Raw genomic sequence first — 26,847 nt, 5'->3', positions numbered from 1 at the left:
CTTTAGAGTTAGTTTTTCAACAGTAGTCATAGATGCTGCGATATATGAAACTAGGTGGAAGCTACAAGACTTTTCATTCTGGTGCACTACATCTACCCTCACGATGGTACATCTCTCCCTGTTACAATACATCTCTCCTCACGACAGCACATCTCTCCCTGCTATAGTATGTATCTCCCTGCTACAGTACACCTCTCCCTTTCACAGTACATCTCTCCTGGCTACAGTACATTTCTCCCTGTTACAGTACATCAGTCCCTGTTACAGCACATGTCTCCCTGCTACAGTACAACTCTCCCTGTTACAGTACATCTCTCCCTGCTACAGTACAACTCTCCCTGCTACACTACATCTCTCCCTGTTACAGTACAACTCTCCCCACTACAGTCCATCTCTCCCTGTTATAGTACATCCCTCCCTGATACAGTACACCTCTCCGTTACAGTACATCTCTCCCTGTTACAGTACACCTCTCCCTGTTAAAGGACATCTCTCTCCGTTACAGTATATCTCTCCCTGTTACAGTACAACTCTCCCTGTTACAGTACATCTCTCCCTGCTATAGTACAACTCTCCCCACTATAGTACATCTCTCCCTGGTAAAGTACATCGGTCCCTGTTACAGTACATCTCTTGCCGCTACAGTACATCACTCCCTGTTACAGTATATCTCACTCTGCTATGGTATATCTCTCCCTGCTACAGGACATCTCTCCCTGTTACAGTACATTTCTCCCTGCTACAGTCCATCTCTCCCTGTTACAGTACAACTCTCTCTACTACAGTACATTTCTCCCTGTTACAGTACATCACTCCCTGTTACAGTACATCTCTCCCTGCTACAGTACATTTCTCCCTGTTACAGTACATCACTCCCTGTTACAGTACATCTCTCCCTGCAACAGTACATCTCTCCCTGTTACAGTACACCTCTCCCTGTTACAGTACATCAGTTCCTGTTACAGTACATCTCCCCCGCTACAGTACATCTCTCCTCGTTACAGTACAACTCTCCCTGCTACAGTAGAACTCTCCCTGTTATAGTTTACCTCTCCCTGCTACAGTACATCTCTCCCTGTTACAGTATATCCTGCGTTGTGTTCCAACTTGTGTACAGGATATCTGGTCAACATGGACAAGTTGGACTGAAGGGTTTGTTTTCGTGCTGTACATCTCTATGATTCTATGACTTGTGAACAGACTTACAACAGGCTCCATGTGAAACTGTGCAACTGCCCATACTTTATGACTCTATGTATGGCAATAATGATTCCATGTCAAAAAAAGTCGGTGAAGCTAAAGTAGGTATTAAATTCGACTTGAAAGCACAGATAAAGTTTAACTGATCTATCAGCTTCAAACATAATGCATAGCAAGTCAAAGAGATCACTGCCCTGCTATTTCATTCTCACTTTGTTCTGATGAGTGTTTCCCATTCTCAAATTATCATTCTCTGTCTCTCCTTCATTCCAACCCCCACCTCCCTGCACTCCCTCGAGGTTCATCCCAATATCCTATCTAAGATTAACTACGGATCTTCAGACACAGAAGGACATGCACGGGCTGGGGGATAATGTCCTTCAGCCTTGCTCTGGATTTTGTTAAGGTAGCAGAGGGAAGGAGGAAGTGACCTTTAACCTTGAGCATGTTCTGCCATTCAATGGGATCATGGTAGATCTCTGTCAGAGCTCAGGTTTACCCTTGATGACAGAGAAGGGACTGGCAGGATGGGTAGCTCATGAATGCTTGGTCTCCATGATGTATAGCAAATTGTGTAGTGGGCGTGGTGATATTGTCACTGGAGCCAGTAATCCAGGTACCCCGGTAATGTCCTGGGAACCAGTGTTCGAATCTCACCATGGCAGATTCAATAAAATCATGGAAAGAACAGGCTGATGATGACCATGAAGTGATTGTTGGAAGAACACATCTGGTTCTCTAAAGTCCTTTACCTTTGTATATATTTAAGGCTGGTAGATTCTTGATAAGTAAGAGAATCAAGCGTTATGGGGAAAGGGGATGAAAGTCATCGAGTCAGAGAGATATACAGCATGGAAACAGACCCTTTGGACCAACCTATTCATGCCAACCAGATATCCTAAATTAATTCAGTTCCATCTGCCAACATTTGGCCCTTAGCCCTGGACATGAGGAATATTGGATCAACCACGATCCTACTGAATGGCGGAGCAGGCTGGAGGGGCTGAATGGCCTACTCCTGTTTCTGTTTCTAATGAGTCTGATGGTTTAAGAAATGTCTTTACTTGGTCAGACTTGCTGGTGACTCCAGACCCACAGAAAAATGGTTAAATATTAATTGCCTTCTGGACAATTCAAAATGGATGCTGGTCTAGGCAACAATGCCAGTGTCACAAATAGGAATTAATCAAAGAAATCTTTAATTATTAATTACCATTGTAGAATGTAGCTTATAAGCTTCTCATGCACATCAAACATCAAGTCATTATCTGAGGATCTATGTATTTTACAGTGAAGCCATTTGTCAAAAAGGAATTCTTAATTCAAATAATCAAACTGTTCAATTAAAGTGTTACTTCTATTGCTTACTTCATATCATTGGATAATTCCTTAAATTTTGTGAAAATTGTTTTCTGAATTGTCAGCAATAGGTTATATTTGATTCAAAGACACTTACTGAAGTCATGGGAAGAAGCATTTTTTAAAAAGTAAATGCATTGATTATTCATACCTTGTGGGCTAATTTCAACAAAAGCAATATGCATTTACATAAATTACTTTTAAAACTGGAACATACATTCCAGTTGGCTCCACAGAGGTTTCATCAGTCCACGTTTGAAACTGAGAAACACTCATGAACAGTAGGTCAAGTGCCCAAACATTTGATGGAAGAAATATATTTTAAGGAGAACTTTAGAGAAGGAGACATAGAGGTAGAGAAACAGATAGATTCAGAGAGGAACTACCAGGTTCATTATTTTAAATTTAATCATTGCTAAAGGTTCCAATTCAGATTATAGAACGTCGGAACAGGATAGGCCATTTAGCCCATCAATCCTGAACTGACTTTCTAGATCATGGCTAAGTCAGGCCACTTTTCTATTAAGGTACCCCTTAATGTCATTAGCCTCCAGAAACCTATCGATTTCATCCTTGAAGGTTCTCAACTTCCACAGCGTCTGGGACAGAGAACTCCAAACCTTCACTGTCCTCTGAGTGAAGAAATTCCTTTGCATTGCAGCTTGGCCTACTCTATATCCTGGGATTAAGTCCCCTGGTTCTGGAGTCACCAGCTGGAATACATCCTATTGATATCCGCCCTGTCACACCTTCTAAGTAATGTATAAGTTATAATTAAATTAATTATCATTCTTTGCATCTAGAAGACAAACCCAATTTCCTCAGTTTCTCCTCATAAGACAATCCTGCCATCTCAGGGATTATTCTGGTGAACCTGTGTTACACATTCTCTCTAGCAAGTACATTTTTAGATAAAGCGATCAGACTGTTCACACACCTCCAGGTCATCTCCCACCAAGGCTCCATATACCTGCAGCAATCCTCCTATACTCAAAGCCCCTTGAAATTATTTCTTTCGTGCCATTCCACTTTCTAATTGCTTGGTGTACCTGTTGTGACTTCACCTGACAAAGGGGCAGCGCTCCGAAAGCTTGTGATTTCAAATAAACCTGTTGGATGAGAACCTGGTGCATTCTGACTTCTAAGATCTTGTGTGAGACCTTAAGGAAATCTTTCTCAAAATCTAAGTACACCACATGAACTGATCTCTTTATCTGAACTACAAGTAACATCCTCAAGTAAAATCCATTAAGTTTGTTAAACACAACTCCCCTTTGGATATTTTTCTGATTGCCCTGTTCAGGAAGTTATTTCACACCTCGAGAGAAAGTCAGACATAAATATAGGTCGCCTGGCTCAGAGATAGGGATTCTGGATTAGTGGTGCTGGAAGAGCACAGCAGTTCAGGCAGCATCCAAGTAGCTTCAAAATCGACGTTTCGGGCAAAAGCCCTTCATCAGGAATGTGAGCGCCTATGATTCTCCTTCATAAATCCATCTTTTTTTATACCCAGAAATGCTATCACACACAACTGAGCAACTTTCTCATCACCAAAATAACCATGACTTCGTTTTTTGCAACATTTTAGCCTTTTTCAATGACTGACCACTACCAGACATCATCTGTGGAGCCAGCACTTACAAACAAAGCCCATTGCAGGCAAAAATAGTGCTTCAGTTTCAAAGTAATTCACTTTGAGAGCTGCTGGTAAGCTTGAACGTTCCTGAGCCCAGACCCACAGTGCAGTAGCAGTTTGTTAACACAGGAATTTGTGTTGGGTCCACTCTTGTTCATTGTTTATATAAATGACTTTGATGACAATATGGAAGGCATGGTTAGCAAGTTGTGAATGATACCAAAGTTGGTGATATAGTGGAGAGTGAAGAAGGTTACATAAGATTGCAAAGCGATTTTGATCAGTTGGGTTAATCAGCTGAGGAGTGGCAGATGGCGTTTAATTTGGATAAATGCGGGGTGTTGCATTTTGTAAAATAAAATAGGGCAGAACCTAGGGCCTCGGGTAGTATTGTGGACCAGAGACCTAAGGGTTTAGGTCCATGATGATTTAAAGTTTGTGTCACATGTAGATAGTGTAATTAAGATGGTTTTTAGCACGCTTGCCTTCATTGCTCAGACCATTGAGTACAGGAGTTGGGATGTCATGTAAAGGTCGGTCACTGACATCGGTGAGGTCTCCTCTGGAATACTGTCTCCAGTTCTGGTCACCCTGCTGTACGAATGATATCATTAAGCTGGAGACAGGACAAAAGAGGCTTACCAGGATGTTGCCAGGTATGGAAGGCTTGAATTATAATTAAAGGCTGGATAGACTGGGGCATTTTTCACTGGAGTGCATCAGGTTAAGGGGTGACCTTATAGAGGTTTATAAAATCTTGAGGGGTAGATTTCAAGATTTTATAAACCTCTATGGTGGGAGATTTCAAGACTCAGAGGCATATTTTTAAGGTTGGAGGAGAAAGATCTAAAAAGGACATGAGGGGCAATTTCTTTACATAGAGAGTGGCTCATGTTTCGAATGAACTTCCAGAGGAAGTGGTGGACGAGGATACAGTTATAATGTTTAAAAGACATTTAGATAAGTAAATGAATAAGAAATGTTTGGAAGGATAGGGGCCAAGTGCAGACAGGTGGGACTAGTTTGGTTTGGGGTTAAGGTTGGCAAGGTCTGGTCAGACCGACAGGTCTGCTTCTGTGTTGTATGACCCTATAACTCTATCACTTTAAATCTATGCGCTCTGGTAATTGACTTTGCTGCTAAGTAGAGCAATGGCTCCTGCCTATTGACTATGTTCAGGCCTTTCATAGTTTTCTACATCTCAATTAACCTTCCCTCAGCCTCTTTTGATATTAAGGAAACAATTGAAGCTTGAACAACTTTTTTCTTTCAGCTCAAGTTCTCCAGTCCTCGCCCCAAAAGCTTGTGATTTCAAATAAACCTGTTGGACTATAACCTGGTGTTGTGTGACTTCTGACCTTGTCCACCTCAGCCCAACAGTAAATCCAGTAACCAATGTAAAATTAACTTCTTCGCCCAGGGAGGGATTAGAATGTGGAAGCAGCCACCGCAGAAGTAGTTGCAATGAATTGTGACAGTATCCTGAGCACACGTTTGATAAATAGGTGAAGAAAGGAAAGAGAAGGAAATACTGATGATATGAGATGAGGGTGACTGGAGCATGTGTGGGGCATAAACATCAGTGAGGATGGATCAGTTTGTGGTTTCATTGTAAAAATGATGACAATACAAACTGCAAAGCTTCAGGAAGGATAAGCAGGCCATACACAATGAAGCCAATTCATCAACAGTTTTTATATTGCAGAGAAAAATTATGGTTTGATTTTCTCCATCAATCCAAACAGCTCAAACAGGAGCAGTTCTATTATAGCAAATAGCTAAAGCTGGTCTGTGTACAGATGTTAAATGGCTCAATCCATATATCTTCCTCCCTTGTGCCTTACTGGCAGATTCACAAACTACACATCTCTGGGATTCAAATTCTCCTCCAGCCTTGTGACTACCATGATCTCCACACTCCTGTGTACAATTTCAATTCACCATTGCCCAGCAGTACCTAACTTTTCCAATATAGAAGAAAGACATTGTTCAAAATATAAGTATTACCAAACTAGTAAATACTGCCCAGCTGGGGTGTTCAAACTAGTCACTGAATTGTTTAACAAACCATCACAGTTATTCCGTAAGGGTCTAGTGGCAATGCAATCTCTACCAGATGTTTCCATTTGACTAACATTATTTCCTTTGCATTATTAACTGATAGGGATGCTACAAGTCCTCATTGATCAAAATGTTGCAGCAAATATTAATATTCAACACCTACTATTCATTCATTGCCAGGACAACGCGTTGAAAAATGAAATGTTCATTCCACTAACTCAGGCTCAGTGGTTAGCACTGCTGCCTTACAGCACCAGGGACCCCGATTCAATTCCAACCTCAGGTGACTGTCTGTGTGGTGTTTGCACATTCTACCCGTGTCTGTGTGGGTTTCCTCCCACAGTCCAAAGATGTGCAGGTTAGGTGAATTGGCCATCCTAAACTGCCCGTAGTGTTAGGTGCATTAGTCCAGGGTAAATGTAGGGTAGGGAAATGGGTCTGGGTGATATACCCTTTGGAGGGTCAGTGTGGACTTGTTGGGCCGAATGGCCTGTTTCCACACTGTAGGGAATCCAAACTAATCTTCCTGGCTATCAGTTAAAGTATCGAATGTGCAACATGGATTCGGTCCACACCAGCCAACAAGGAACTATCAAATCTAAGCCCACATTCCATCTCTTAATCCAAATCCATGTTACTACAGTCCCTGGACATCCAAATGCTTCTTAAATTCTATAAGGGTGCTAATTTACGTTTGCTAGAAACATCAAAGGTTTGTTCACAGTAACCCATTCTCTGGAAAGGAAGGTAAATGTTCAGGTGTGGGACACCTTCTATTACCCAAGAGAGTGGCGAACCTACAGTTTCTCATTGTCTTCCCATGGGAACACCTCAACCAACCAGAGTCAATTTCAAGAAGTGTGGTGCTGGAAAAGCATAGCTGGTCAGGCAGCATCCGAGGAGCAGGAGACTCCATGTTTCAAGCGTAAGCTCTTCATCAGGAATGTAGGGGTGGGGGTGGCCCAAGGGAGCAGAGAGATAAAGGGGAGGGGGGGGGGGGGTAAGGCTGGGGGAGATAGCTGGGAATGCGATAGGTCAGTGAAGGTGGGGGTGAAGGTGTTAGGTCAGAGTGGGGGGTGGAGCTAAAGAGCTTCCGGGCAGAGAAGATGACCTGGGGGAGGGTGGGCTGCAGTGAGAGAGAGACTCACTGAAATGCTTGTAGAGAGAGGAGGAGAACCTCTTCAAGGGGGGCATCCTTGGAAGAGGCTTCGCAGTAAGGTTATAATCAACTCAGAGACAGTGAGGACGGCAGATGCTAGAGAGTTAAAGTTGACAGTGTGGTGCTGGAAAAGCACAGCAGGTCAGGCAGCATCTGAGGAGCAGGAGAGTCGAAGGTTTGGGCATAAGCCCGTCATCAGGAATGGGGCTTGCCCAAGGGAGCTGAGAGATAAAGGGGAAGGAGTGGGGCTGGGGGGAAGATAGCTAGCAGTCAACTTGTCAAGCACTCCTTCCCTTGTTGAGTATGACATTTTCAGATCATTTGAAATGTGATATTCTTGCATTTGTCCTGATGTGTGTAAGACAAAGGGCCTCAGCAACATGACTCTTTTGAGCAATATCTGAGTTCTATTCCCTTCAGTAATGTGGGAATGTTACTGAAAGAGCAATGTCGAGGCCTGACACTGACCTTTTTACCAGAAATGAGCTAATTTATCAACTCTGATGAGTTTCCTGGAGGGTTTCTCTCCATGCCCCGATGGTATACCACACGATCAGAAGAATGTGGAGGCTTTGGGGAGGGTGCAAAAGTGGTTTACCAGGATGTTGCTTGGATTGTATTGCATTAACTGCAAGGAGAGGTTAGACAAACTTGGATTCAAGGCTGAGGGGATGACCTGACAGAAGTGTATAAAATAACGAGGTGCATGAACAGGATGGACAGTCGGAGAGTTTTTCCCAGGGTGGAAATGTCAAATACTAGAAGCTATAAATTCAAATATATATTTGTGCATAGACGGTCAAAAAACACAAAAGAAACAGCATATAGCTGGATTTGTTTAGCTACATTAATCTTCAATGAAAAGGTTAAGATGAGGTAGACTGATTGCAGCTTGCTGTCTGGTTTGACTGTAGATCCCAAGAGTTTTTGCTTTCGGCTGAGAGAGGTTCAAAGCTGAAGCTGAAATCCTCCTCCTGTCTGAAACCACTCTTGTGAAAATGAAGTCTTTGTTTAAAAGATCTCTGTCTGCTGTGGCAGTGAAGACACAATCAAATCTGGGTGAGAGAGCATCACTTTGTGGGCAGGACCGATGGGAGCTGGATTAGCATTCAGATTAGAGGTAGGAGTTGTTTTCTCCACTCTGAGCCTAGTTATTTCAGTTCTTCAGCAACAACATGCTTCAGAACACACTAAAAGCTTGTCTGGTCATATCAAAGCAAAATACTGTGGATGCTGATAATCTGAAATAAAAACAGAAAGCTATTGGGAATGTTAGGAGTTTGGTCGCGCCCGTGGGGAAAGAAACTGAGTTTCATCCAGTAGGACTTTTACTGGACTCGAAATGTAAACTCTATTCCTCTTTCCACAGATACTATCAGACTGCAGAGTTTCTCCATTTTTATTGTCTAGTTATATGACTTCTCTCTCTACTGTCACAGAAGGGAATCTCACAGCAGATATGAAGTATAATTTTCAAGAGATTTACTCATGGTACCATATCGTGACATGTGATCTAATTATATAGAAGTTGCAGTCTCCATCTTACTGAGTCCTCTTGCAGCATGGCATGCTGAGGGAAGGGTACGGCAGTCCATCAAATTGTTTAGTTTAAGCCTAGACATGCAAGTGTCTGTGGTGGAACTGGATAGATGTAGCTTACAGGAGCTATAATAAATGTTCGTTGAATTCTGCTGTACTATAGGAGTTACATTTCATTCGTACATTCTGGGAGCTAAAATATGCATCATGTCATTATCATGAAGATGATCATTTCAGAGAATCCAAATGAGGCTGTTGTTTGTACAGTCCAAATGGTAGCTTGATTAGTTCATGTCTGATTAGCTATTAGCTCATCACTTAAGTCAAGTTAATGTCCTATTTCCCAGCAGCTGAAGCTTGGCTGTTCATCTTGAAATCTTGTTAATGACACAGAAGAGGAATCTTCCATATTCCTCAGGGGTTGATTTCTCTGGTGGGGTCTCTGCAAAACCACAGGCTGATGTGGAATGTGTGCTGTGCCATAATGTAACTGGGGGTAACTGTCTTCATGCTGTTGTTTCAGTGTATCGCTTTGTAAGGGTTGGAAAAGGAGGAAAAGCAGTACCTACGATGATGATGTCACTAGGGACTTCTGGGAGAATGGATCAGGATCTCGGAGGAGATCCAGCTCATAGTCTCTTTAACGATGTCTATCACTTCACCATAACCTGGAACTGTTGTGTCTCACAATCAGTGTGAAAATATACCTTTAAGACTCATGTCCGTCATGTCAGTGTAACCTCTAACTAGTTGCTACCATGTAGTAAACTATTTCTTGTTTGATACAAGAACCTCTTCTAGTGAAACTGCTAATTTGTTTTTACCCAGCCACAATCGAGCAAACACACCCCTTCATATTCCTTCAGTTAAAGCAGGTTTGTGGCAGCAAAACAGCCTCACGGGCAGCTGTAAACTCGGTTTAAATCATAAACGCCCTGCAGTGTGGACAGAAGCCACTTGGCCCATCACATCTGCACCAACCCTCCAAAGACTGTCCCACCCTATCCACATAACCCTACATTTTACCACAGCCGATCCACCCTAAACTGCACATTTTTGGACTGTGGGAGGAAACTGGAGCACCCAGAGGAAACCCACGCAGACACAGGGAGAATGTGCAAACTCCACACAGAGAGTTGCCTGAGGCTGGAATTGAACCCTGGTCCCTGGCACTGTGAGGCAGCAGTTCTAACCACTGAGCCAGCATTTAGTTGCCCCTTCAGCATTCTCCAATCATCTTCTTTAGTCAATTGTTTTTAAAGTTGTTCTTAAAAGTTCAAGTTTCCAGATCTTGGATTTGAAATCACCATTTGATAATGCACATCTTCATGACAGTTCTGCTAAGCAGTTGTTTACAAAAAAACATTGTCAAAAAACATTGCAGGGTTCAGTGTTCAGAAAATCAAGGCGCAACTATCAGAGGTGTTATAATTATTTGGAAGTTTGATGCTTCTCTAGCTGTTATCCTCTTTCACACATTCTTCCACCCTCTCATGAAGTCTTATATTTTCCAGTCAAACTCTAAGCCAGCTCCCTTCCATAGTTTTGAGCTCTGTGAATTTGAGGATACCTATTCACTTCATTAAAGAATGCCTTTCGTTGATTATTGAATGTGGCATTGATTAATCAATGTGTTCTGCAAAAGAAAGATATGCCTGCTCTTGAGAAAATTGAGCAGATGGCATTGCACATTTTTGACTTGAATGACTGATACAATGGGGTGTAGGTTTGCTCGCTGAGCTGTAGGTTTGATATCCAGACGTTTCATTCCTTGGCTAGGTAACACCATCAGTGGCGACCTCCAAGTGAAGCGAAGCTGTTGTCTCCTGCTTTCTATTTATATCTTTCTCCTGGATGGGGTTCCTGGGGTTTGTGGTGATGTCATTTCCTGGTCGTTTTCTGAGGGGTTGATAGATGGTATCTAGATCTATGTGTTTGTTTATGGTGTTGTGGTTGGAGTGCCAGGCCTCTAGGAATTCTCTGGCATGTCTTTGCTTAGCCTGTCCCAGGATAAATGTGTTGTCCCAGTCGAGAATTGGTGGTTTTTCTCATCTGTGTGTAGGGCTACGAGGGAGGGAGGGTCATGTCTTTTTGTGGCTAGCTGGTGTTCGTGTATCCTGGTGGCTAACTTTCTTCCTGTTTGTCCTAAGTAGCGTTTGTGGCAGTTCTTGCATGGAATTTTGTAGACGATGTTGGTTTTGTCCATGGGTTGTACTGGGTCTTTTAAGTTTGTTAGTTTTTGTTTGAGAGTGTTGGTGGGTTTGTGTGCTACTAGGATTCCGAGGGGACTTAGTAGTCTGGCTGTCATTTCTGAAACTTCTTTGATGTATGGTAAGGTGGTTAGGGTTGCAAGTCTAGCAGCACCTAAGAAAAGGTAAATAGCATAAATGTTTTGAGCCCAGTAACTCTTCATCAGAACTTGAGTTGAAATGTTGACTTTGTTTTCCATCCACAGATGCTGCCAGACCTGCTGAGTTTTTCCAGCAATTTCAGTTTATCAGAAGGAAAGGCGATGGGCTTGTGGTATTATCAGTGGGCTGTTAATGCAAGACCCAGGTAACACTTCGGGGACTGCAGTTCAAATCCTGTTATGGATTAAAAGTGTTTTTAAATTCAATAAAAGTCTGGACCAAGAGTCTGATGACTATAAATCCATTGTCAATTGTCGGAAAACCCCATCTGGTTCACTAATGTCCTTACCATCCTTACCTGGTCTGGCCTACATGTGACTCCAGACCCACAGCGATGTAATTGACTCTTACCTGCCCTCTGGGCAATTAGGGATGGGCAATAAATGCTGGCCCAGCCAGCAACCCCCACATCCCTTGAATGAATTAAAACAAAAGTCTTGCTTAAACTGATCGCAGCTGATGCACTCGAATGAAAACAGTCCAATACTAATAATGTACCTTCCCAAATCTTCATGACCTCCTGCAGTAGTCCTCCTGTGTTGTATCATTCCCTAAATCCCTGAAACTCCAGTCCTCAGTGTAGATACTAGCAGGGACTGTGTTATGCCAGGATTGTACACATACCATTCACGCCTTCCAAAATGGGATGTTCTAATCCTGTCATAGGGACAGTGTGCTTAGGACACACCACAGAATTAGAATTCTGATCCTTATTTTCAAATCTCTCCATGGCCTCGACTCTCCTCGCTGTCACTGTAACTGCTCCCACACCCCGCACCAACCTTATAACCTCAGCCACATTCCCAATTTCCTTTGCTCCTCCCTTAGTTGCTGTCCTTTCAGATGTCTACTCCCCAATCCCTCACTAACCTCTCGATATCTTTGCCTCCCTCTTAAATAGCTTTTAAAAAAGTGTCCCTTTTACTATCATCGTTAATATCTCCCTGAATGGCCTGGTGTTTAGTTTTGTTTTGATAGTACTGCTGTGAAATGCTTGGGGCATTTAGTACGTTAAAGGTGCTATGTAAATGCAAGTTATTGTTCTTTGGAGCCTCTTGAGCAAAGTGCATCTTGTTGTCTTTGATTTGATGAATAATGTTGCTAGATTTTAAAAAAAGGTGCATTTGCTTCATGCTGATTTTAGTATTCCAACTTTTTCTCTCCCTGTCTCTTTCTCTCATTCTTTCGTTCACAATGGGACAGCGATTATGGATATGAGCGTCACTCTGACGGAAGGTGCCTACCTGCATTCTGGTACAATCCCTCTTTCATGGCGATGGAGTGTATCACGGGGCAGAGCTACCTCAACAGTACAGGGTGAGTATGCTGCTGTGACACCCCTGTATTTGCAATTAACTGTGAATATTTAGACACTGACCACTGTCCCTTACAGAGATCAAGGTCAGTTCACTCTGACACTCCCCGAATAACTGTAAGCTGAAAAGGTTCCATTCTTTCACAGTGCAGTGAGATTAGTTCAGCACATTGCTTGACGTTTGATTAGGTCAGTGTATTGATTTGAATTCTTGCTCTTGGGACTGTGTTCAAATGGCATTTGAAGTCAGAGTCTCGTGGGTGACCTTTCACACATTCTCAGTTTTGTTTTTGGACAGATCTCTGGGCGGCACGGTGGCGCAGTGGTTAGCACTGCTGTCTCACAGCGCCAGAGACCCGGGTTCATTTCCCGCCTCAGGCAACTGACTGTGTGGAGTTTGCATGTTCTCCCCGTGTCTGCGTGGGTTTCCTCCGGGTGCTCTGGTTTCCTCCCACAGTCCAAAAGATGTGCAGATCAGGTGAATTGACCATGCTAAATTGCCCGTAGTGTTAGGTAAGGGGTAAATGTAGGGATATGGATGGGTTATGCTTCGGCAGGGTGGTGTGGACTTGTTGGGCCGAAGGGCCTGTTTCCACACTAAGTAATCTAAGTAATCTAAACATCTCAATGGGGTCATGAAAGGCAAAAAAAGACTTGTGCCAATGCTCCTGTGGCTTTCTTAGCCATCATCGATCAGCCAATCCAGACGTTAGGGATTGAAAAAAACCTGGGAGGCAATTACATAAAAAGTGGCAACATTGAAATAGGGGAGGAGGGCTTCCTCATTGTTCCTTCCAATGATTTTCCTTCTGATGGTTTTCCTGTTTTGTTGTGGGATTCGGCAGCAAAATTCTCTGCTGTCACATGGCCTTATCCATGTGCCAATTCTCCATACACGACCCTCACCTCTTTTGTTCCATTAAATCTTTGGCTGAAACAGCAAAGTTTGTCACTGGGTAGATGTGTTCTCCATTTGTAGCAAGTCACGCAGTCAGATGATGGTAGCCGCACAATCCAGGAACAGCAGGGACTCCGTGAAACTAAATCAAATCCTTTTACGAAGCTGGAAGCATTGGCAGAAAGCTGTTAATTAGTTCTGTGGGAAAAATTGAGGGGGTCGAGCATTAAAATTAGCAACACTGCAGGAGTTGGCTTTATGTAAAGCGTTCCATTCCCTACTAGCAGACGGCAGAAAACACAACAAAGACAAATTGCTTGTACCCCCAGAAGATACATATGTATTTACAGGAAATTAAGAAACACATGTTATGATGAGAACAGACAGATTGATTTTAGCTCTGTATTTACGCTGTTTTTCTTTATCACGATGTGAAGCAATGTTTTGCTTAAAATAAAGCCAGTAAACCTTTGTAAAGAGAACGTTTACATTATCCATCTTCAGTTCTCAGCACTTTGGTCTTTTTTTTCCTGTACTGTTGCTTGCAACAACATCAAGGTCTTGGCAGTACGATCTCCTGGTTGAAAAGAAAGTTCTTTCACTTTGTTGATATTTTCCATCTGCTGCCTCAGGGACCAGGGACTCAATGAGAAAGTGACTTAAAAGCAAAGAAACACCCATGAAGAACAATCAACTCGGATTATGTTCACAAACAAAACCAGAAATTGCTGGAAAAGCTCAGCAGGTCAGGCAGCATCTGTGGAGAGAAATCAGAGTTAATGTTTGAGGTGAAGTGAAACACGAACTCTGATTTCTCTCCACAGATGCTGCCTGACCTGCTAAGCTTTTCCAGCAGTTTCTGGTTTTGTTCCTGATTCACAGCATCCACAATTCTGTCAATTTTTACTTAAGATTATGTTCACCTCAGGCTTCCAGCAGGATTGGGAATCAAACTGAATTACAAGCCTTATTTTATCACTTCAATCTCCCAGAATTCTATTATGGATTCAATGTCAAATCTTCAACGTGGCATCATAGAATAGAATCCATATATTCCATAGAACCCCTACAGCATGGAAACAGGCTCTTCAGCCCAACAAGTCCACACCAACCCTTCAAAGAGTAACCCACAGAGACCCACTCCCCTATTACTCTACATTTACCCCTGACTAACGCACCTAACCTACACATCTCTGAACACAGTGGACAATTTAGTATGGCCAATTCACCTGACCTACACATCTTTCGACTGTGGGAGGAAACCGGAGCACCCAGAGGAAACCCACGCAGACACGGGGAGACTGTGCAAACTCCACACAGACAGTTGCCCCTGAGGGTGGAATCGAACCTGGGTCCCTGGTGCTGTAAGGCAGTAGTGTTAACCACTGAGCCACCATGCATAAGTGTCAGTGCAAAAAGTCTCTCCAAAGAGAAATCTTGGGTTGTATTTCCCAGCTCAGCACACAACTCCAAGTCTCTCTGTCATTTCTTATTGCCCCAATCTTGGAGTAACTTTTTGGTTTCCAAAATGGAATAGGTTCACAAAACTACATCAGAGTTTTCAGTACAGAAACCCGTCCTTCAGCTCAAATTAGAGCAGAAATTGCTGGAGAAGCTCAGCAGGCCAGGTGCCATCGATAGGGAGAGAAAGCAGAGTTAACCTTTTGAGTCTAGTCACCCTTGTTCGGAACTGAGTCTTTCGACTCAACTGATCTATGTCATCCAAACCTTCATCCACACATCGTTTCTTCCCTCCCAGAATCATCTTCAATTCCTTCTTCCACATTGATTTGTCCAAACTCCAATTAGTGTCCCAACTCTTCTCCACTCCAACCCACTGGGTGATTTATGTTTGTCTAGTTAATTTTTCAGGTAGTTGGTCACGATAATGAAGTTGTTATTCATGTACCAGGCACGCAAGGATATAGTCAGAGACTGTTAAGGATGGTCAGCCATGATCATATTGAATGGTGGTGCAGGCTCGAAGGGCAGAATGGCCCACTCCTGTACCTATTGGCTATTGTTAACGCTAAAATTCAACTTTAATTCAATGTTTATCTATGTATTCAGTTACAGAAAAGTTGGCTCTAACAATTGCACCGACGGTGTCAGAGATCAGTACGCAGCTAAGCAGCAACAATGTTCAAACCGAGTCCCACGGGGTCTACACCTCATCACCAGCAACGGCAGACCGGCCACTGATTCAGGACAAAACATCACCTTCATCGTACATCTAGAGGAGGTGAGCTTTCCTCTGGGAATGTCACATTGGCTAGCCTCAGTTATTTTCACTGGTAACAGAATTTCAAAACAAGACTGCATAACTTTAACAAGTGAAAGCAGAAAATGCTAGAGAAACTCGGCAGGCCTCGGTGGAGAGAAAAACAGAGTTGATATTTCTGAAGAAAGGTTACAGGACCAGAAACATTAACTCTGTTTTCTCTCTCCGTAGAGGCTGCTGGACCTGTTGAGTTTTTCCAGCACTTTCTGTTTCTGCTTGTTTCCGATCTCCAGGGTTCTCAGTACTTTCTTTAGGTTTGGTGCTTCACTATAAATTTACATTGAGGTCATTCAGGAGTGACATCAGCAAACAGTTCATTAGAAAAAGGTAGTGGTGTTTGAAACTTGCTCTCCCAAGATAACTGCTGAGGCCAGGGCTAAACTGGAAATTAATGAGATTTGTAGATGTTTGTCAATAAAGAGTTTTAAAGATTATGAAACTGAGATGGGCAAATTGAGTTGGAAGTGTAAATTAGCCATTATCTAATTAAATGGCAGAACAGGTTTGAGGAGCTCTTTGCCTTCTCATTCTGTGATACTCTTATTATTTGTCTTTTAAAGACAAGAACAGCAAGAACAAAACGATTTGTATGACTCCCAGTTATTAGCAACAGCCCACAATATTAATCCACACATTACTGACTATGTCTCTTCAGATGCTTACTGAAAGGATGCAGTAGTTCAAGCAGAGTTTGTTCACAGGACTCCGTCACCTTTCTTAATTTTTCATCACATCCTTCATCTTCCACGTTTCTTTCCACATGTGGAAATTTTATTCATAGCAGGAACCTACAAGTTCCCCTCCAAAATAGTCACCATCCTGACTTGGAAATCTATCGCTGTTCCTTCACTTCCAGGTTAAAATCCTGAAATTCCCTCCCTAAGGACAGTGACGGTCAACCCACAGCAGGTGGACTGCAGCAGTTCAAGAAGGCCGATCACCCCAACCTTCTCAAGGGGCAACTAGGGGCGGGCAATTAATGCTGAGCCCAGCCAGTACACCCTCATCCCACGAGTGAATAAAAAGAAATTTAAAGTGACAAATAGAAATCTTTTGTTTTAAAGCTACTAGCCATTTCAGTTCCTTTTCGTTTGTTATGATTCCAGCTGATGATGAAATCTGGCTTGATAGATTTTCTTTTAAAATTTATGTGACGATCCTTCAGTGAAACATAATCACTGAAATTTGCAGATCTATTTTTAACAATAAAACAGAACTTTATCACACAAAAGAATGGAAAATGAAATGAAACAGACCAAGCTATTGAATTGAATTGAATTTATTTATATTGCACAGATTAAAATATTTTGATGACCAGCAAAACAAAATTATACTTACCTCACAACACCCTCACTTTGCAGTTAATCAAAATTAAATGTGTTCATTCCTTATCAAAACTGTGGATGACTCTAATGCTTCTCTTTAATTCCAGTCGTGTGAGGTATGAAGCCTTTACCTTTGATTCCCACACAACTGAGATCCTTACCCTGAAATAACTTATTCCCTAACTGCTCTGAGCAAACACTTCTCTTTTTCTGGGAGAAATGATTCTTACATTTGACTTTACTCGAGTTTCATTCAAATGGAACCAAAACCTTACCCATCTCTGGGTTTTCTAAGCTAAACACAATCCTTGATTATTCTAAACCCAAAAACAAGTGAATATATTCAGAATTTTCTTTTTCTTGTCATAAGGCCCTACAATACAAACAATCTTCCTTTAACTCTACAGGATGCCTTCCATCATGGTGGCACGGTGGCTCAGTGGTTAGCACTGCTGCCTCACAACACCAGAGACCCAGGTTCAATTCCTGGCTCGGGCAACTGTGGAGTTTGCACATTCTCCCCGTGTCTGCGTGGGTTTCCTCCAGGTGCTCCGGTTTCCTCCCACAGTCCAAAGATGTGCAGGTCAGGTGAATTAGCCATGCTAAATTGCCCATAGTGCTAGGTGAAGGGGTAAATGTAGTGAAATGGGTCTCGGTGGGTTGCTCTTTGGAGGCTTTGTGAGGACTTGATGGGCCGAAGGGCCTGTTTCCACACTGTAAGTAATCGAATTATCTGGCCTCTAACATATAGTGGTTTGCAAAAGATGATTAAATCCCTAAAAAATAGTCCATATGCTATTAATTTGAAATCCAAACTTAAAATAAATCATAAAATCATGGAATCATCCCTCAGTACAGAAGATGCCCTTCATTTCATCAAGTCTACACTGACAAAAAAATGCACTGGTCCCACTTTCCAGCACTTGACCCTAATTTCTTCAAGTGCTTATATAAATACTCTTTAAATGTTGTGGGGTTTCCTGTTTCAACTCCCCTCCCAGGTAGCGCATTCCAAATGACCACTATCCTGTGTGTGAAAAAATGTTTTTCCTCCTATTCCCTTTAAACTTTCTGCAATTCACTTTAAAATCCGGCCCCTTGTTACTGTCTCTTCAAGTAAAGGAAAACAGCTGCTTTCTATCCACCCTGTCTACGCCCCTCATAGTCTTATACCCCTCTATCAGGCCCCCTCTCAGCCTTACTGCTCCACAGAAAACAACCCGAGTTTATCCAGAAACAAAAACAGAAATTGCTGGAGAAACTCAGCAGGTCTGGCTGCATCTGTGGAGAGAGGAAAAGAGTTAACATTTTGAATCCAGTGACCCTTCTCCAGAACTGTTCTGAACGGCTGTCCCAAACCTATCCAGCCCCTCCTTATAGCTAAACAACTCCATCCCAAGCAACATCCTTGTGATTCTCCTCTGCACACCCTCCAGTGCACCCATATGCTTCCTGTAATATAATACCTTTCATTATAAGTTCTTCACCTCAGTTTTTTCTTAGGTAGAATATTTAAATATCCCGATCTGCAGTTGTATTGCTAAAGCCATTCCTCACAGGGAAACGGAATACCATCGACCATGTTGATGGCCTCCCATTTAATTGCAATCTCTCCCATTGAGAAGGGCATGATGTGGAGGTACTGGTGTTGGACTGGGGTGGACAAGGTCAGAATTCACATGACACCATGTTATAGTCCAACAGGTTTATTTGAAATCACAAGCTTTCGGAGCTGATTGTTTGAAGGGACAACGCTCCAAATGCTTGTGATTTCAAATAAACCTGCTGGATTATAACCTCATGTCGTGTGACTTAGAGCCATAGAGATGTACAGCACAGAGAGAGAGCCTTCAATCCAACTTGTCCATGCCGACCAGATATCCTAAATTAATCAAGTCCCATTTGCCAGTACTTGGCCCATATCCCTCTAAAACCCTTCCTATTCATGTCCCCATCCAGATGACTTTTAAATGTTGTAATTGTACCAGCCTCCACCACTTCCTCAGGCAGCTCATTCCATACACACACCACCCTCCGTGTGAAAAACTTGCTCCTTAGGTCCCTTTGTAAGCTTTTCTAACGTTGAGAAAGGCAAATTGAGCTTTCAGAGAAGTTCAGACTATTACCTGCAAGGGGCAGGTTGGCTTCTGAGTTACGTTTGGAGAGGCTAGGCTCATTTCTACTGGAATTTGGGACAGTAAGAGGTGAAATGACTGAAAGAGAAAAGACCTGGAGGGTTTTGATCAGGCGGATGTGGAGAGATTATTTCATCGTATGAAATAATTTTGACTTAGAGGTCACTGCATAAAAATAAGTTTACATTTAAAATGGGGATGACCGTAGAATAGGAACAAGCCCTTCGGCCTACCACATCTGTACTAATGAGATTAATTATTTTCTTCAGGATCCTGAATCTTTGAAACTCTCTTTTTGAAAAAAAGAGGTTGGAGCAGAGTGCTTGTATATCTTTCAGATTGCGTTAGATAGATTCCTGCTGAGCAAAGGTGTGAAATGATATTCAGGGGAAGCAGGGAAGTGTTTTGAGGTTACAGTCAGATCAGCCAGGATCTTATTAAATAACAGAACAGGCTCTCTGGTGGCAGGAGGAAGGGGGTGAGTGTTTTACTGAAGTAACTCCACAAAGACCAACTCACCCTTTATTTCCACATGGAGAGCCCTTTACACTGATCCAGCTCCCTCAGAGCCAGCTCTCAGAGTGAACAGAGCTTTTAACACTCCTGTTTATACTTCTCAACCAGAGCTTCCGACTAACAGCCCCAATCAGGGAACTCATATTCTATCAGGTCCACCTGGCTGCCTCACTGCACATACTCCTGCTCCTAACTCACACACTCGTACAAACAACCTCAATTCCAAATGCCATGCTGCACTGACTTGGATATCCATCATCATTCCTTCATTTTGACTCCGTTACCTCAAATGCGCTGCTTAACTCTGCAGTGTGAGCACCAATGGCAGAAGGTTATTGTTCAAGGGGAAGTTTTACCATCACCTGAACAAGCCTTATTACTCACCACCTCCCCCACTACCTCCCCTCCCTCACCACCTCCCCCACCGCCTCCCTCACCACCTCCCTCACCGTCTCCCTCACCACCTCCCTCACCACCTCCCCCACCACCTCCCCCACCACCTCCCTCACCGTCTCCCTCACCACCTCCCCCACCGCCTCACCCACCGTCTCCCTCACCACCTCCCCCACCGTCTCCCTCACCGTCTCCCTCACCACCTCCCCCACCACCTCCCTCACCGCCTCCCTCACCACCTCCCCCACCGCCTCCCTCACCGCCTCCCTCACCGCCTCCCCCACCACCTCCCTCACCGCCTCCCTCACCGCCTCCCTCACCGCCTCCCTCACCGTCTCCCTCACCACCTCCCCCACCGCCTCCCCCACCGCCTCCCTCACCGCCTCCCTCACCACCTCCCCCACCACCTCCCTCACCGCCTCCCTCACCGCCTCCCTCACCGTCTCCCTCACCACCTCCCCCACCGCCTCCCCCACCGCCTCCCTCACCGCCTCCCTCACCACCTCCCCCACCACCTCCCTCACCACCTCCCCCACCGCCTCCCTCACCGCCTCCCTCACCGCCTCCCTCACCGCCTCCCTCACCACCTCCCCCACCACCTCCCTCACCGCCTCCCTCACCGCCTCCCCCACCACCTCCTTCACCATCTCCCCCACCGCCTCCCTCACGACCTCCCCTCCCTCACCACCTGCCCCACCACCTCCCCTCCCCCACCACCTCCCTCACCGTCTCCCCCACCACCTCCCCCACCACCTCCCCCACCACCTCCCCCACCACCTCCCCCACTACCTCCCCTCCCTCACCACCTCCTTCACCGCCTTCCCCACCACCTCCCCCACCACCTCCCCCACCACCTCCCTCACCGCCTTCCCCACCGCCTCCCCCACCGCCTCCCCCACCGCCTCCCCCACCGCCTCCCCCACCGCCTCCTTCACCGCCTCCCCCACCGCCTCCCTCACCACCTCCCCCACCGCCTCCCCCACCGCCTCCTTCACCGCCTCCCCCACCACCTCCCCCACCGCCTCCTTCACCGCCTTCCCCACCACCTCCCCCACCGCCTCCTTCACCGCCTCCCCCACCACCTCCCTCACCGCCTCCCCCACCGCCTCCTTCACCGCCTCCCCCACCGCCTCCTTCACCGCCTTCCCCACCACCTCCCTCACCGCCTCCCCCACCGCCTTCCCCACCACCTCCCTCACCGCCTCCTTCACCGCCTTCCCCACCACCTCCCTCACCGCCTCCTTCACCGCCTTCCCCACCACCTCCCCCACCGCCTCCTTCACCGCCTCCCCCACCGCCTCCTTCACCGCCTTCCCCACCACCTCCCACACCGCCTCCCCCACCGCCTCCTTCACCGCCTCCCCCACCGCCTCCTTCACCGCCTCCCCCACCGCCTCCTTCACCGCCTTCCCCACCACCTCCCCCACCGCCTCCCTCACCGCCTCCCTCACCGCCTCCCCCACCGCCTCCCTCACCGCCTCCCTCACCGCCTCCCTCACCGCCTCCCTCACCACCTCCCACACCGCCTCCCCCACCGCCTCCCCCACCGCCTCCTTCACCGCCTCCCCCACCGCCTCCTTCACCGCCTCCCTCACCGCCTCCCTCACCACCTCCCTTCCCCAGCACCCAGAGTTAAAGGTAGTGAGCTGATGGAAACAGAAAACAGAGATTCCATAGCAATAATTAGCTAGAAAGAAGTGAGCAGTGTAATGATCTAGTTCCCCGCTGCTCAGAATTCCCTTTCAAGAGAATAATTGGAGCAGAAAATTTGATCAAAAGTGACAGCAGGTATGTTACCATCAGCTTACCAAGTGGCTCAATCTCCAAGCTGAATATCTTACTTGTTTGTTGCCAATCCAATGATTTTTTTGTTTGAGCCAGTAAACATTTGAATCGGAGCCAGAATTATAAAATGAATGGTGATACCCAAATGGTTTTTATTCTGTAAAAGCATAAGTTGTAATTGCTTGCACTTATAACATGCAGGTCAGAGCCACTCCAGCTCTTCCCTGGGGACTTACTGCTCCCTACAGGAAATGCTTGAGTATAAGACAGAGAAAAGAATCAGTACTGTGTTATGTTTTTTGGTACTGATGTAACAACCCATAATAGTACAGGGAGTGGAGCTGGTTTTGAAAACCAACTCACCTTACCATATTGCAACACTGTAAAAATAGTTTTGTGAACTCAAATGTTCCCCTGATTCGTCCCCATTAACTGCTCCTTTCCTTGATGGTCATAACTCATTCAGGGTATTGTTCTCCACTAGTTTGTCAAAGTGGTCATTCCTTATTTGGTCAGAAGTCAGTTGACATCAGGTAATAGCCTAACAGGTTTATTTGAACCGCCAACAGACACTCATGGTCTAAGATGAATTCACTCCAAGCTCTCAAACAAAGCTGGAATCAATGTTTGTATCCATTGGGTCCATCTATTTAATGCTGTCAGTTGCCGGGGACAAGTGTTGTGGTACATCCTAACATTGTGAGACCATGAACATCAGTACTTTGAGATTAAATAACACTTTTTATTTATTTATGGGATGTAGGTGTAGCCAGAACGTGCCAGCATTTATTGCCCATCCCTCATCGCCCTGGCCAAGATGGTGGGGAGGAATCTTCTTGACCACTGCAATTCATGTGGTGTAAATAATTAGGAGAGGTCTGTTTCTGTGGAGAAAATTCAACGTTTGCAGGAACACGGAAAGGGTCATCAAGTGGTTTTACTATTTCAGCTGAATGCTGAGCTCTGCTGTACCCTCAAAACAAATCACAAGCTGTCAACGTTAATAAGATTTCATCGAGGCATGTAGCAACAGTTGGAACCGATAACTGATTATTACAGCATGAGTCTGCTGTGATTTCAGCGAGAAAGATATTTGCTTTATTTCATTCCATATTTTTTGAGGGGACTTGTGTGAGCTGTAGCGCTCAGTGAGATACAGCACACACTTGCCTCCAAGTCAGGAGGTAGTGTCATAGAGTCACAGAGATGTACAGCACAGAAACAGACCCTTCGGTCTAACTTGTCCATGCCAACCAGATATCCCAACCCAATCTAGTCCCACCTGCCAGCACCCAGCTCATATCGGGGTTTGCAACCTCACACCAGGGACGTGAGCAAAGTATCAGTGCTGACACCTCAGAGATGGAGTGCTGCACAATCGAGGTGCTGTCTTCGGGATGTGATGATTATACGGAGGCCCTATCTAAACTCTCAGATTGACATTATGATGTTTCAAGGAAAAGCAGAAAAGTTCTCCCTGGCATCTTGCCCAACATTTATCCCTCAATCAACATTGTTAAAAAGATGATTATCTGTTCATTATCACCTTGCTCTTTGTGAGAGCATGCTGTGTGCAGGATTGGCTGCTGCATTTTGTGCATCATAACAGTGAGAGTTCACTTCACAAGTATGTAATTGAGAGCTTTGAATAACCCTGAAGTCATGCAAAGTGCTAAATAGATGCAAATCTTTCTTTTTACTTTTAATATCTGCCATAAAATAAATTATTTTGGAGATGGCAAACTTTTGATTTCTCTTGTCGCAAGACTTTGTTCCAAATCTCCAAGGCTCACTTATTCCACTTCTTCTCCAAATCAATGGAGAAATTAAGATTATTGCAGTCTTCAACTCAGACTCTGGATGGTCGAGGCGCTAGGGCAATGTAGAAAATGCACATACAGATTCAATAATGCCAAGTTGTGGCATTGAATTCAATAAATCTGGTGGTCTAGCAGCAGGATGTTGAAGACCGAAGCACAGCTGAGTAAACCCAACCTTTTCACTATTATCCCTCAAGTGAGACAGCGTGCCATTGCCATGTGAATACATGTAACTGACCCCTATCAGGTGGCTCACTCTGAATGCACACACAGAGCGACTCAGAGAGACACCCAAAGGACTCGTGCCCGAAACATCGATTCTCCTGCTCCTCGGATGCTGCCTGGCCTGCTGTGTTTTTCCAGCACCACATTTTTCAACAAAGTGCATAACAACCAAGAAGAAAGAATCAGCCCAGTACAAAGCAAGTCCTAACCTCTCCCTTCAACACAATCAAAACTCTTGAAGGAATAAACCTTTTACAGCTGGCCCAGTGCTTTAGATTTAGTTCGTCTTCCCTTCTACTTGTTCAGCCAGGATGTTACTTCATGTTCTTGTCCTCCTGAGCCTGTGTTATGTGATAAAACAGATTTTCTTTAAAATAAACCCCTTCTCCCTTGTCTCCTTGACTCTCATCCACAGCAATAATTGCAAATGGGCTTCATTGTCGTGAAGAATCAAACAATCTGTTCAGCTAACTCTGCTGCTTCACTTGTTTCCCCTTGTTCAGCCGGATGAACCTTCAGTTCTGTCAGAAGCTCAGTGGGCCTGAAACGTTAACTCGGATTTCTGTCCACAGATGCTGAGATTTTCCAGTTTGTTTTTGATTCAGACCTCCAACACTCACAGTCCTTTCAGTTTCTATTTCCTTAAAGACTCCTTGCTGACATGGAACTGAGCTCTCACCTTTCTCTGGTTTCTCTCCAATCTTCCCTCCTCCCCTTTCCAAACTCATTCTCTCAAATTTACAAACCTCCTGCTCCTTCGATCTCATTCCCACTATTGACCATTCAGCTCCTTTCCCATCTCCCACGTGAGCTGATATTGTTAAACCCTTTCTGCCTTTTGGGTCAGTTATGCTCAGTTGGCTAAATGGCTGGTTTATGACAGAGTAACACTGACAGTGTGGGTTCAGTACAAACACAGGCTGAGCTTACTCTGAAGAACGTTTGTTCTCAGCCTCACCTGAGGCATGGTGACCCTCAGGTCAACCCACCCCCAGTTGTCTCTGTAATGAGGGAGCAGCGCATGGTCTGGTAAGGCCATGTCATCTTTACCTTCATCCACAGCTTCTGTCCCACTCTCCTTCACATCTGCCTTTATGTTCAAAAATAAAATTGACTCCACCATCTTTACAAACGACATCTTTTTCCTACTCCAGTCTTATCTTAGTCTTCCAAATCCATTTTACCTTCCCTCCAACACCGAGTTTGAATGGTTCCATGCAGGTTCCTATCCCTGAAATAACGTCTATGAAAGCTATAAACGATGTCCCATGTGACTGTTACCATGGAAAACCATCCCGCCTTACTCTTTCTCAATCTGTCTGCAGCTTTAGACACAGTTGACCACCCCATCCTTTTCCACTCCGAATGCCTAGCAGTACCTGCCTGATTCGATTCTTACAGAGCTCATCGCTGAAAGAGTGTTGGATGCTGTCTGTAGTGCAGTGGCAGTGTTCCTACCTCAGGCCAGAAGCTCTATGTGCAAGCCCTGCACCAGAACCTACTGTTGGGGAAGGTGAGTTTGTAACATGGCCAAGCAGGTGGATTAGCAATCTGCAAACCCTTCCAATGCAGCTAATGGCAGACTTGAAGGTTGGCAGAGTCTCCTGGTCAGCAGTGATGGAGAGGGAAACAATTAATCACTGCAGCACTTTCCCAGAACCAATCGACCAATCAAATAGAACACGCAGAAATAAAAATGAAAAAATAGACAGCAAATCACCCACAAGAATTCCTCCTCCCACTCTGAAATAGTTACCTTTCCAATTTCCCAAGGATCAATTATTTACTGAACAAAAAAAGTGCAAGGAATTGCAAATGCTGGAAATAAGAAGCAAAAACAGAAATTGCAGGAAAAACTCAGCAAATCTGGCAGCAGCTGTGGAGAGAAAGCAGAGTGAATGTTTCATGTCCCGTCACCCTTTTTCAGAATTATATTGTTCTCAATCTTAGTGTTTTATCTCCTTCTTCCACCCACACACACACATTCCAACGTACACACATGGACACATGGGGTCACATGCTCACACACACTAATACAGATGGACACACACACCCACTCCAACAGGTACCTTGTGTCTCAGTCACAAAACCTGCCAGTGTTCTTGTTTGCACAGCCGTGTGTGAAGGAAGCCAATAAGTGATCTTTAATTGACCAATTAAAGAGCCTTATTTGATTGTGGATGTTTGGTAATATTTTGCACCCTCCTCCTCAGGACCTAATTCCTGAGGTGGCTGGAATCAGTGCATTTTATCAATACCAACCTGCCTGAAGATCTCAGCAGGAGCTGATTCTGTCCTGAGTTTTTTTTTGCATCATACAAAATGAATGAAGTTGAGGATAAACTGAAGCTGTGAAGGTGCATCTTCAGATCTTTCATCTGTTCTGAAAAGTCTCATTTTGGCAGATCTCAACTCCATTTAATCTATGCACTCCAAGCCCTGCACCTGAGATAAGCGAACCATTTATCATCATGTATGCAGCTGGCTTTTCAATGAAGTTAAAGTCACTGAAATGTGTGCGAAACCCTCTCAAACTCGGAGCAGTTATAATAATGACTACACTGCAGTGCAGATTGCTAACTCAAAGCACATAAAGCATTTCAATTATCTGCCAGTACATGGAATTAGGAAATACATGGGTCGAAAAAGATATCCTCAATCCACAGGAATTTCCAGCTATATTTTACATTTCCTTCTTCTCCCCTGACTGATGATTCTAAACCTTTCTTCAGCAGGAACATTTTTCCAGTGTTTGTTTCCAGACGACTTTGTACTGATTATCATTCTAT

At 44.5% G+C, this 26,847-nt stretch overlaps 1 protein-coding gene across 3 annotated transcripts in view; it reads left to right on the top strand.

Moving 5' to 3' along the window:
- Positions 1–26,847, top strand: part of LOC140463298 (VPS10 domain-containing receptor SorCS1-like) — a 1,204,408-nt gene that overhangs the window by 1,065,634 nt on the left and 111,927 nt on the right. For all 3 annotated transcript variants that reach the window (XM_072557066.1, XM_072557065.1, XM_072557064.1), the window contains exons 17-18: positions 12,569–12,682; positions 15,649–15,820. In XM_072557066.1, the coding sequence (XP_072413167.1) occupies positions 12,569–12,682; positions 15,649–15,820 (286 nt within the window). The remainder of the gene's footprint in view (positions 1–12,568; positions 12,683–15,648; positions 15,821–26,847) is intronic.

Source organism: Chiloscyllium punctatum, chromosome 38 (assembly GCF_047496795.1).
Source record: "Chiloscyllium punctatum isolate Juve2018m chromosome 38, sChiPun1.3, whole genome shotgun sequence".
NCBI classification, from domain to species: domain Eukaryota; kingdom Metazoa; phylum Chordata; class Chondrichthyes; order Orectolobiformes; family Hemiscylliidae; genus Chiloscyllium; species Chiloscyllium punctatum.
Note: the sequence above shows the minus strand (reverse complement) of the source record. Positions and strands in the feature narration are given on the sequence as shown.